A 13,526-nucleotide genomic window follows, 5' to 3' on the forward strand; every position below is an offset into this window, starting at 1 on the left:
TAGGAAAAAGCAGAGGAGTAGGAAGAAGAAGAAGGAAAAAAGAGGAAGAGGAATATGAAGAAGAAGCAGAAAAGTGGGGAGGAAGAAGAAGGAGATGAAGAAGAAAAGGAGGAGGACATTGGGAAGGAGGAAGGAAAAGGGATGAAATAATTCTACAAATGGAGCAGAGCAAGGGAGGATATTTTATTTTTGAAAGAAAATTGGGTGTATGTTGGCAAGCAGGGGAAATGGGTAATGTATTTCAAAGGGTTTATTTCCAATTCGTCTTATTTCACTTCGTCCAATTGCCAACTCGTCTACTATCATTTGGTCTCCCATCAGTTCGTCCACTATCCACATTGTCTAACTGCCATTTCGTCCAATCACCATTTCGTCTAATAACCAGTTGGTCCAATAGCCATTTAGTCCATACACCATTTGGTCCAATTGGACTAAGTGGTAATTTTGCAAAATGAATGAAAATGAAATGAATATTAGACCAACTGGTTATTGAGACAAAATGGTCATAAACGAAATGGTTATAAGACGAAGTGATGATTGGACCAAATGGTTGTTAGACGAAATGTTAATGGGCGGAATGGCATTAGACTAAATGAAAATTGACTATTTGGTGAGTAGACGAGTTGGCAGTAGACAAATTGGCAATTTGTAAAGGAGTAATATGATGATGGAAGAAGCAAAGAGAGAGGGAGAGAGAGAGACGGGGATGGGGAAGATGACAGTTTTCTTTTTCAGAAGTACTTTGTCCAGAAGGTGTTATTCTTTTCCATTCATATCTACCAATGCTTGGTTGATTTTCAACAATCGATTTCGTCTTTATTATCACCATGTTAAGAAGATTGTTCACCCTTCGGTTATAAAGATCTGTCGCACCGATCGATGGCAATTTGTGAATGAATTGAATACCGAATCTACCAATGATAGTGAGTGAGAAGGAGAGAAGGGAGAAGAAGAAGAAGAAGAAGAGAGAGAGAGAGACGGAGAGAGGGGGTTGAATGGGCATGTATGGTCAGGAGATGGAGAGAAGGAAAGGGATGACGATGAAAAGCTATAAAAAGAGAATTTAGAGATCTTAAGGAGATGCAAATATTTGCGAAATAGAACATATCGAACATAATAACAAACACAAAAAAGAGGGGTTAGGGAAGAAATGATTGTGATTCTTTCAGAGGGATGGAGAGAGGTTGGGAGGGGATCGAGTGAGAAAGATAGAGTGAGAGGGAAAGAAGAGAAAGAGAAGAGAACAGAAGAGAAGAAAAGAGAGAGTGAGAAAGAATAAATGAAAGAGAGAGGGGAGGAGACAAGAGACAAACTGACGAGACGGAGATGGAACCGACCGAAGGAGGAGGGGGGGGGGGGGGCATTGTGAGGGGGCATTCTTCCATGCAGAATGAAAAGGTCGTGTTGGTAACTAGGCAGCAGGTCACGCTTTCGCACCGGGACCTCCTGCACACACCAGACACATTCACGTTTCGATTTTTATAGTAGCTTGTCAACCAACGGGTCGCCGGTAGTGGCACGGAAGAGGTAAACATTGAGGATTTTATCCCCCATTTGGATTGGAATACTTCTTCTTTTCCGTGAAGAAGGGTGAAATCGAGGAAGACATCTTCTGACGGGTAAGTGTTTGAGGAAAGGAAAAGTATTTAGTGAAGTGATCTTGAAAATACGATTTACATGATTCGGCAGGATGAAAGGTCAGTCAGAGAGAACGATTGAAAGTAAAAGTGTTTTGATCGAAGCTTGCTTACATCTGACAACAGACCTCTTTACTGACATATCCGAATGTACTCCACCAAATTTCACACCTTTAAAGAATGGGTATTATTCACAAATGTATTATTTACAACAGGTTTGCAGCTAACAACAGGTTATTCTTTCAAACTGGGTTCCACCACTTCCACGTACATTTCATCCATCACTAAACATATATGTTCGTGGTATATCTTGATCAAGGGTTTGCGTAAAAAGAACGTCCAGAAATATGATTTGATAACAAGTCTATTTTGTATTTCAATTATATCCATTGCAAACATTAGAAGATGCAAATTTTGGACGGTGGTTGAGTAGTAAATATTTTAAACTGATTTTTTTTGTAGGTCTGTTTAAAACCTCGCTCACTGCTTAGATATCGATAAACATTATTCATGAATAGTACTTTTTCATCAAAGACCAAAATAACAATATTTTAATTGGTATGCGTACTCTGAAAGAAAATTCATGTAAAAACGCCGTGTAAAGCTTAAACAACATAAAAACACGTAGTTTAAGCCCATTACTATAATTGCTTAAAGTTTTAAACAAGGTGTTTAAAGTTGTAAACACATATTTTTTAGTTTAAACAACTTGTTGTTAGCGTGACGGGTTTATAAACAACGTGGTGAAAATTTTTAAAATCATTTTTAAAGTGACAATGAAATGGTTATGAAGCCTGTGAGTAAAGCAAATATCCGGAGTTGTGGATCGCATCCATGCACTAATCTTCCATGTTCCATCATTTTGTATTACACTCTTAAAAAGGATTGGTCAAAGTAATCCTCTTGAGTATATATCTGGGATATAACTGAAGTTATGACGGTGGTTTTGAACATCCGGGCATCCGTTGTATACCATTCGTCTTCTCAGAAACAATCTGTTTTCTGCTGAAGATTCTTGCATGTATAAACCGTTAATGAACAATAAATACACTGACTTGGAACGTGCAGAGACCAAAAAGACCTGAAGTAGTGGTACTAGAAATTATTCAGTGAAAACTAAAAGACATACATGTATAACTAAACCATAACAAGGCAATGCATCGATGTTTACTAAAGTTTGCAAAGCCACTGGGGCAAACGTATTTATATCAGAGACCCACGTATTTATTTGGAGACCATTGTTGGAAGAGCTTCTATTGTGACCTTATTGATACATCAGCTTTACAAACTACTGTAGAATTTAATTTGAAGCATTGCAGTGCATTGAACGTTAAGAAAATTCAATGGTTTATCAAACACAGAAACCCTATGCCACTGCTATCCTCATTTTTTTTTTTTTTTTTTGGGGGGGGGGGGATTTTGGAGGGATGTATTATATACTGAAGAAAATAATATATTCGCGGCGGCCGTCCTCACCTATCAAACCTAACATGATTATGCGAGATGTCCCCTCTCTTTTCAGAGTCATATTCACATTAATTTATTTCGTTTGACTTCATTTCTTTTAGTACTTGTCACAACAAAAAATGTTCTACAAATTCACATATGATCAGTAGGCCTATTATGTGCTTTGTTCATGTTTCTTCACATTTTTCAATTTAATACTAATAGCTTCATTTATGCATGTACCGTATGAAATTATTCAAAATATAATACAATAACGTATAAATGCATAGCAATAATACTTCATTTCATTCCATGTATTTATTGATTCAGTTGTGAAAAGGATTGTACTAGTACATTTAAAATATATTTTTCAAGACAGAACTTGCCAGGGCATTCAATTCTATCTTTTCTTTTGTCAAAAGTATTTATCCTCGGCTGAAACTGTAAAATTGTTGGTTACTCAATAAGCGTTTTTATACTGTATATATTCTTAAGTGTTAGGCACCCACGAACAAAATGTTATGGACTGGTGGTACCATAACTATAATGAACAGGTTCCCCTTATCCCTAACTAATATATCATTCTTTCATACCAGGTGATGTGTCTGTTTCAACAACAGTCTCACAACAGAAATCATTTTGATCGACATCGTCTCCGTATGTAATCACATCAACCATGCCGAAGCCCAAGCGTGATATGATTCGGTTCGTCGTGCACCAGCGCGACAACGACCCCACCGAGATCGTCGCCCATCTCGTTAAGGACGGCGAGGACTGCGATAAGGTGTGCGAACAGATGAAAGAGAATGGGTACTCGATGTGCGAGTCGAATAGGAGCGCTCCCGTACGTGCGATGACGGGGGAAGCCTTCTACATACGACTTGTTGGTAAGAGTTTCATCATCATGAAATTGAATTAAACAAACAAACAAACAAAAAAAGCAAACAATACGAATAGGAGAATATACGGAAATATTGCATATAATTATAACTGATAACTTTCAAAACTGTTCTATTGAATCAACAGAACATTATCAAATGAAAATAATGATAATAATAATAATAATAACAACAACAACAACAATAATAATAATAACAATACAATTTACAAGGCGCTTAATACAGATGTTTCTAAGTGCTCAATTTTCTGATTAATAATTAATTGAAGGGATTGTAAGAACAAAAGTATAATCAGTGAAACCAATCAATGAATAAGAAACCAAATCTCAGATTATAAAAGAAACAAACAAAAATAAAATAAATCAAAGATGTACACCTCAATATAGACCAAGGCACAACTTATACAGGTAAAATATCTAGATATCAACAAGACATTAAAATCAAAATATATATATTACCCAATGACTTTCAAGTTTATTTTTATTTTTATTCATTTATTTACCACTTGTGTAACGGAACACTCGATTAGTCAATGCTGTTTTTGTATATATATATAGGGGTCATGTTTTTTTTTACATTGTAGCGCAACTAGACATCTACGTTTACCTCTAAATGACTCGATAAATATTGATTAGTTATTTGATCTACAAATTTATATCAAATTTATGATATGATTTTTATCCTTTTTTTTCTCATAAGGCCTATATTGAAATGTTCTAAAAGGTGAGCATTGTTCATTACTTGATATTGAATGTCTGCTCTATAAGTCTTCTTCAGCGAATGATTAGTATGTCCTCCTTTATTAAAGTCTTGTGCGTACTAAAACTTCACCACGAGACTACTTTAATGCTCAAATTTGTTTCCGTTCAATCTACTTTTCAAGGTGACATCAAGGTCAACACTTTCACTGACAACAGCTACCGGAAAGATCGTTTCCTCGTGCGGTATATACGCAACCGTCCCAACCGCAAGGATTTCTTCATTACCGGAGTTTACCGCGGTAGATATCAACCGGAGTATGCCGGTAAGGTCCTGCTTCACCGCGTTACGCTTAACGCAGGAACGACCAATAAGGGAAGCGGTCGCCAGTTCATCATGAATAACCTCGAGAGCGTCCTTGGTAACATAGCATCGTCAAGCAAATTGGTTCTTTTTAAGGTAAGTTCATCGTCAGAAAGTGGGAAAACGAAATTGAAATCAGTACCTCTTCAGAGACAATACGAGAAAGTAAAATCTGATGAAATGACAAATAAAGGGATGATTTGTTTAACAAGAAACTGGGGGCATAATATTTGGGTAAACTGGGTGGAGGGCAGAAAGACGGGGTGAAGAAAAAAGTGTGGGAGGAGATGGGCGGGGGTAGTGGTAGAAGAGAGAAGAGTGAAGTGGAACGACGAAAGTATAGGATAGATAATTAAGGGAGACGAGAGTTTGAGGAATAAAGAGAGAGGGGAGAGATGGAGAGAAATATATTTAGAGCGGGTGAGTGAGGGAGGGAGGGAGGGAGGGAGGGAGAGAGAGAGACAGACGGGGGGGGGGGGTAGAACAAGATCTCAATCTAAAATAAATGAACATAATGGGAAGGTGTGTCGATAAGCATAATGATGGAAGGGCAATGTTCGGATACCATTGTTTCTGAATTTAACCAAAGCATATTTTGATAAGACAAGTAATTATAAATTTTCAAATCGTCAAATAAAACATGGCGGCCTGCTTATCTATGCATTCAAGATCCATGAAACAGTTGATGAAATAAAATAATTATTTTCTTCAATCAATATATCTATTTGGTTGTCGATGCTTATTAATCCATTTGGGACACTGTACCTTATTGCTTTCCAGGACAGAGATGTACCAGCGCCCCCTGACGTCCAAGAAACTTATGATGACGATAGTCTGACGAAAGGTAAAAACCTCATGATCTCCTCTGTACTTGTACATCCCCCCAAAAAAGAATCTCTCTAGAGTCATCCAGAAGCTTGATACTGTAATGTCTTAATTGATCGATCAAAATCATTGTTACTATCAACATCATTATCTTTTCATCTTCACTATCGCCATCAACATCATTACCGATGTCGTCATTACCATCATCATCGTCGTCACCATCACAATCACAACACCACAATAATCTCGTCATTATCGCTACCACTACCACCATCACTTTTCATCTTGCGTATATAGTTGGAACTCCTTATTGCCTCAGTTCGCGACATTTTATGTCTCCTGTTAAAATATCAAAATTCGAAAACATTCTTTCCCATAATCACATAATAGGAATATCTTATTGCCTTTTAAACCCCCATTGAATTTTTTAATACTTTTATTTTGAAGGTTATCATATTTATCTTCCCCTCTTCCTCCTGTCCTTTTCCTCTGCATACTTCTCTTTCTCATCTTGTGTATAGTCATCGTCAACCTCCCCCTTCCTTTCCTCCTCTTTTTCATCAGTTTCACCTCCTATACTCCTCTTTCTCCAAAAAAGCAACAACCACCATCACCTTTTTATTATGGATATCGTGGTCGATGTCAATTTGTTAAACCATAGAATAAAATACAATAAAATATAACATAATATAATGCATTAAGCATCACACAACATGTTTAGTTTACCCTTTAAAGGACAAGTCCACTCCAACAAAAATTTGATTTGAATAAAAAGAGAAAAAATCCAACAAGCATAACAATTAAAATTTCTTCGAAATCGGATGTATAATAAAGTTATGACATTTTAAGTTTCGGTTAATTTCAGAAAACAGTTATATGCACATCCCGGTCGGTATGCAAATGAGGGAACTGATGACATCACTCACTCACTCTTTCTTTTGTATTTTATTATATGAAATATAAAATATTCTAATTTTCTCCTCATTGTCATGTGAAACAGTTTTATTTCTCCCTGAATATGTTGAATTACCATTGCTTAACATTTTATGGTTGAGTCAAGTTGGTCCTTATTGTTAAATCTGCAAAAATTGAAATAATGTATAATTTGAACAATAAAAAAACAAAAGAAATAGTGAGTAAGGGACATCATCGATTATCTCGGTTGCATGTGACTAAATTGTGCATAAAACTATTTTGTGAAAAATAATCGAAACTTTAAAATGTCATAACTTTCTTATTTTACATCCGATTTTCATGAAGTTTTGAGCATATGCTTGTCTGCATGGTTTTTCTCTATTGATTAAAATCAACATTTTTATGAGGTGGACTTGACCTTTAAAGCCACAGTTGTGGCAGGGGCCAAAACATAAAAATATTTAGCTTGAAGAGTTCGCCACTATTCCACTATCTATACGACTTTCACTCTCCTTTTTTCAGATGTCGTTCTGCGCACCATCTCTAAGAACATCCCTAAGGATTTCGTCACGCCCCTCTGCATGCATCTCTTCGGTCTAAGCGAAGTCGAGGTCCTCAACCTCGGCATGCTCCCTCATCATCGCGACTTCGACGAACAACGGTACGGTGTCCTCGATAAGTGGAAGGGGGAGCAGGGGGACAATGCTACGTTTCGGAAGCTTATTGAAGCCTTCCAGGCCGTCAAGATGAAATCAGCAGCAGCTACTCTCAATAGAAACCTACTAACGGAAGGACGTAAGTTAAAATGGTAGCTCAAGGTGGCGTAGCGTTCGGTGTATCCCCTTTATGGCATCGACAAGGCGTAACATGAGACTTGAGATTAGATAATATATCATTACATGCGATAACATAAGATAAGCTGAGCTAAGAAAAAAGCTAAGATAAAATATAAAAAGTCACTCTAAGGCAAGATAAGATACTATTAGATAAGATGAGATGAGATGACAGTAAAAGATATCTAATGAGAAAAATAATATATGATTTCATGATGATAAAAGAAGGGAAGATGGGGTAAGATAACATAGGATAAAAAATTTAAGATTTCGATTAAAGTAAGATAATATTGGATATGATAAAGATAGGACATGGTTAGTGATACATGATACGCCTGGAAATTTTGTGCTGATATTTTTTCTCTGTCTGCCTGACAGGTTGTTTTTCTTAAATTAAAAGTCGTAATATTTGTTTATCTTATTCCTGATTAGGTCTTCGAAGAGTAGCCAAACATCTGCCTGGAGACTGCCAACCCCTTGCTGATGCTATGAAAGTCAACTTAGATGAGGTCAAGGAAAAATTCTATACCGAAATGGCCGAGTTTAAATTCCAGGTATGATTTTAATCAAGTTTATTCTTATGTTTATGCGGATGCTTATTAATGATTGAAGAGGAAAAATGAACGACAACATTCCTTACAAAAAACTAAGAATAGTTGAACAATCAAAATGATATGGGGAAAATGAATTTAAAGGCAATTAGTGTCAAACCTAGCCATAATGATCATAATTTACTTATAGGTTTGTTTGGTCTTTTCACATAATTTCATCAATTTCATAATGACGAGGAATGGAATAGGCCTCTTAGATCTATCTCTCAATTATCTACCACGAATTTTGACATTTGTCTCTCAATTTCACAAACCTGTATATAAGATTTTTTTGCCCTTTTCGTTATCTTCATGTATTCCTTTACGTATATTTCAATGTTCTTTGTATCTAACTTTTTGAGGGGTCCACATTCTACAAGCTTTGCTTTTCAGTGGACCCCTCCATTCTTCTCATGATATATAATTATGTTGATTTAATTATATTTAATTATATTGATTATATTGATTTAAACTTGACATGCATGTTAATTTATATTTGAATCACTTATTGAATATGTATATCATTTATTCAATGTTGAATTTTGTTCATGCTTTTGTTTAAATTGAATCAATTTATCTTGTACTTATTAGTATTATGTTGAAGAATGAAAAATAAATTGAATTGAAAAATCAATTTGTTCTAGATCATATGGCGATGGCGAGAAGACACACATAAGAAGCTTCGAGGTCGAGCTAACCATTCCTTACTGTTGAGGGCACTGCGGTACATCAGCCTTCCACAGGTTGCCGAGGAGGTCACTGATATGACGTCAGTCGACGTGAGAGATAGTAAGTAATCATTTGACAAAAAATATAAAAAGGTGTGGGGTGGGCTATAAAATTGGATAGGGGCGTGTATATAGACATTTTAGGAATAAGCAAAAATATTGACAGATTGAATGAGACGAAATAAACCCTGAGATTTTGTTAATTTTGAAATTTTTAATTTAGCTCTATTACATGGCGCAAATTACAAGTAAAATGAACGACCTGGAGGTTTGAATAAAAAACAAAAGAATGTGAAGGATATATAAGATAATCGGGTCAAAATTTACAGGTAAAATATACAAAGGATGATTTGATTAAATAGAGAGGGATATATATTTTATAGTGAAAAAGAAATGAAGGAATGCACAATATTGATCAATGACAAACGTGAGGGGTGAAATCTTTCAATTTGATTAGCTGATACTACACTTTTTGATAAAAAAATGTGTATTTTCTATTACAACAATTCTTTATGAAACGGTACCAAGGACCGTCAATAAGCACTTCATGTTTCTATCACCCCCTAGTCGTCATGCTACGAACAGTCACCAAAGACATGAGCAGAGAGAAAATCTGCGCTCTCGTCGACCGTTTCGGTCTCACTGACGACGAAAAACGGGAGATCACGCGGGAGTACGGCCTCGATTTCAACAAGCGTCTCTACCTGCTCAATGCCCTTGTCAAGTGGAAGGAGAAGGGTGGCGATGAGGACTCGAGGGCCTCCTATGAGAATCTGATGGCCCACATGGAAGATCTAGGTTTTGAACAGAACCCAGCCATCCTTGATGAGGTCTTAATTGATGATAAACGTAAGTATAGGTATAGTAAAATACTTCTATTTTATTAAATCTGCAATTTGAAATTTCTGCAGCTTCTTCATTTTTATCACCATCTATCAAATTTTTGGAACATAGAATAATAAACGGGTATCGTACTATCGTAAGATCGGCGCACGGGCATCGCATGGGTTATGGGCATTGTAAGTTCAGCGCTGGGACATCATACAAGGTACGGGTATCTTACGACCAGCAAAGAGGCATTGTACATTGTACGGGTATCGTTCGATCAGCAAGTGGGGCATCCCAAGATGTGGGACATCGTTCAATGTACAAACATTGTGATACGATCAGCACAGGGTCATTTTACGATCGATGTACGGGTATTGTACGATCAGCGCGCAAGGGCTTCGTACGATATCTGCACTATTCCTGTACGGCTTCTGCTGTAGCCATATACCTTTTTTTTTCATTTAGCCCTGTATGTCAACACATGGAATCTTTCAATTGTCGGAAATGATGAAACATACCAATCGTATATAGCCCGCAGCCTAATCGTAAAGTCGTCAGTCGATCGTACGATGATCGACGCAAATAAAAGATAGGTATTCGTCGATATTGGATATGTTTTTGTTTTTCTAAAATTAAAACTAAACTACACTAAATCATCGAATTTAATTTGTCAGGAGAGAACGGTTAAGATTAGATACAAAACATTGGAACGTCGTTGTGTTTTTAGAGAAGTATCATTTGAAACGTGCTAATAATTTTCCCTATTAATTCCGTCTTTAGGTCTACGGCACATAGCAACACTCATCCCTACCGATAGCATGCAAGCGTTGGCTGACGAACTGCATGTCGATACGGCCCCAATGAAGATTCCCGCGGGAAAGGAATCTGCACTTCTGGGTTATCGTCTGCTCTCGCGCTGGAAAGAAACCCGCGGGAAGTACGCGTCACACACAGAGCTCATCAGCGCACTCGACAAGGCGGAGCTTGGATCCGCTGTCGACGTCATCGATCGCTTGGGATCTGTAGATATTTCAAAAGGTAAATTGATTGTGATGATGATGGTGGTATTGATGATGATGTGACGATATTGACTGTGATAATGACGATTACGGAAATGATGACCGATGTGATGAATGCCGTGACTACGACGAATTGGTAATGGCATCACCCCTATAGAGGTGATGGTGAATATGATGATGATCTAGGTAATTTTCAATGACAATGATGTGGACAACGGTCACGATCTTGGATAAAAGTTTGGTGATTATAAATCATCAAGGTTCCCTTTTCACCCGTATCTCTCTTGTTCTCCTCCATTTAACTTCCAGGAGCAATGAGTGAATTCTGTCTACGGTATGTCGGCTCGTGGGTTCACGTCAGTCGAGCTCACGAGTGGCCTTCGATCGTCCAGAACATCCCATCCCAGCTAATCGACGGTCTCGATGACCGGACCGTCGCCCAGATCAAACGCGAATATCGCGACCCGCAGGAGCAGCTCTCCCGAGCCCTTGTCCTTTGCCGCGATCGACGGGTAATTTCATCGAAGGGCGCGCTCTGCAATCGCCTCATCGCATGCGGGTTCGAAAGCGCCGCGCTGACTCTTCTCGATGTGTCGAGGTCGCAGTATTACTGTACGACCCTAAGATTGGACGAAGGGCCCTACGGGGGTATAGAAGGGGTGGGGTCCGAATATCCAGAAGAAGAGGAAGAGGGACATGAGGTTGAGGAAGAAGCAGAATGAGAATCAAGTCGCTAAGCAACCATACATGGATAACAAAAAGTAAAAGACATTAGCCCTATCCTTTACGAAAAGGAAAGTCTCGTTATAAATGACGACGACGATGATGATAGTTATAATATTAATAGATGTAGTAATAATAATGATAATAATGATGATAATTATTATAATAATAACATAAAGCATCTATGAGGCGCCGATTGTGTAGTACTATATATATTGACGCACTATGATGATTCATAACGTATTACCATAATTACGAAAGAGAAATAGGTCATGAGTGAGAAACAAAAAAGAATTATGTCGTCATTTTCACTAAAAATGGTGGAATTCTTTGGAAATATACGATGATGTCTGTAGAAATGAGCAAAAAGGGGCCAATGTTTTTTTATTATTTACTTGAAACTCTTAAAACAATGCTATCAAATTTATGCACAGTGCATTTCTTGCTGTTGAAGAATGAAAAATATATTTTTCCAGAATGTTTGCAAAATGTTTGCTGCTGCTTTTGAAGTGTGTATGTCTGAATACGCATCCATAATGTAAACTGTGTGTGAATTTTGTCTTCCAAAGAATGTTGCCATGCTGAGTTTTTGTGATTAACTGGTTGTCGCAGCTGATACAATGAAAGTATTATTATCAGTAAAATGAAAGAAAATATATCACACCGATAGACATATAGAAATGTCGTCAAAGTATCGCAACGCAATCAGTCGCTAAATGCTTTGAATGTATCGGAAGTTGTAATAAACGGATAACAGGTAAATATTCATAAGTATGGTTGAAAATTGAATAAAAAAATCCGCAAGAAATCGCCTAATCATATATATATATGGAAAATGTTGTTTTACGTTATGATTGTTTTGAGTTAAATTAATCCATGTGTATGCGTTCGTCAGTTTGGTTAATAATATTGTTTACTTGGTTAAACTTTCTGCCATGTTTTTGCCGCATACCTTTGCTCTCTTCTAATTTCATCGATTTCAAATTGGTGAGAATTAAGATGTTAAGATGTTGAGAGAGGATAGTGCACCAAGTATTCTACACCGGTGTTTAATTCTTTGAATTAGTTAAATACCTATTGGTGTTATTTTAGCACATTGTATTGGTTATATCAACATGGGTTGGTGTTATATTCAAACTCCATGGTGTATGTTTAACACCTGCTCGATAAGATCCGCTCGCAACATCGACTTGTGTTCGTTTTAACACCTAAGGTTTTATTTACACCGTACATTCTATTTCTTTCAAACAAACCACCATTTACGTAGTTTATCAGTTACGTTGATCATATTTATTTCATCATTTCCATTCATTTACGTATTTGTGATTAAATCATATTTACAATGCTCTCTAAGAGGCACGTGGGTAGCTATTATGTTTACAGAACTTTAGAATGATTCCGTCCAATCTGGAGCCTCATTACATAAGGCCTATATTTTATTTCATGCTGTGAAAACATATTTTGTAAATATATTTGCTATTGATTATATTTTCTCCGTGCTTTTAAAATATGCAATGAACATGTCAGTATTTATGTTTGTTTGTGCAATAAATTGCATTACGTCATATTTTATGTTGGGCCATTGCTGTGGCAATAAATGTACACTAACACACTGAAAACACGAAATCATTGACCTTTTATATTGTGTCGCTATTTTTAGTTTTGTAAAAAGTTTGGTAGGACTTCGTTTCGTAATTTCCATGTCAACATAAATATCAATACACTTGCTATGAAAGATTATGTTTCGAAGAAGAAAAAATGAAGGGGAAGCGATCTTGATATCATAAAGCGTGACACACACACAAGCACACCCACACACCCTCACAATCAGGAACCCGCACATACACGCACCCTCACATCCACACACACACATATAGACACGCACGCACAACCAAAATCTCGTCTTGTATCTTGATGAGAAAAGCTGGCTGCTGACGCATCTACAAGGTGCCACAAATCAAGATTGACATTGTAAGAAAGTATAGAGTTTGAGCTCTCTGATTTGTGCCCGAAACAAAATG

The 13,526-nt window shown here is 37.0% G+C and overlaps 1 protein-coding gene across 1 annotated transcript; it reads left to right on the top strand.

The window, feature by feature from the left end:
- Positions 1–1,392: 1,392 nt before the first annotated feature.
- Positions 1,393–13,124, top strand: LOC129282178 (uncharacterized). Its single transcript, XM_064113182.1, has 10 exons — positions 1,393–1,619; positions 3,680–3,970; positions 4,866–5,140; positions 5,825–5,888; positions 7,307–7,579; positions 8,050–8,171; positions 8,852–8,996; positions 9,503–9,784; positions 10,544–10,801; positions 11,092–13,124. The coding sequence occupies exons 2-10, from the start codon at positions 3,760–3,762 to the stop codon at positions 11,502–11,504; spliced, it is 2,043 nt and encodes a 680-aa protein (XP_063969252.1). The 5' UTR covers positions 1,393–1,619; positions 3,680–3,759; the 3' UTR covers positions 11,505–13,124.
- The last annotated feature ends 402 nt before the right edge of the window (positions 13,125–13,526 follow it).

This window comes from Lytechinus pictus, chromosome 18, assembly GCF_037042905.1.
Source record: "Lytechinus pictus isolate F3 Inbred chromosome 18, Lp3.0, whole genome shotgun sequence".
Classification (NCBI taxonomy): domain Eukaryota; kingdom Metazoa; phylum Echinodermata; class Echinoidea; order Temnopleuroida; family Toxopneustidae; genus Lytechinus; species Lytechinus pictus.

Bases quoted from the DNA above. Each gene is read 5' to 3' on its own strand.
- LOC129282178 (XM_064113182.1), top strand. From the start codon at position 3,760: ATGCCGAAGCCCAAGCGTGATATGATTCGGTTCGTCGTGCACCAGCGC. The intron at 7,580-8,049 runs GTAAGTTAAAAT...ATTCCTGATTAG, and splicing joins AAACCTACTAACGGAAGGAC to GTCTTCGAAGAGTAGCCAAA. The intron at 8,172-8,851 runs GTATGATTTTAA...AATTTGTTCTAG, and splicing joins TGGCCGAGTTTAAATTCCAG to ATCATATGGCGATGGCGAGA.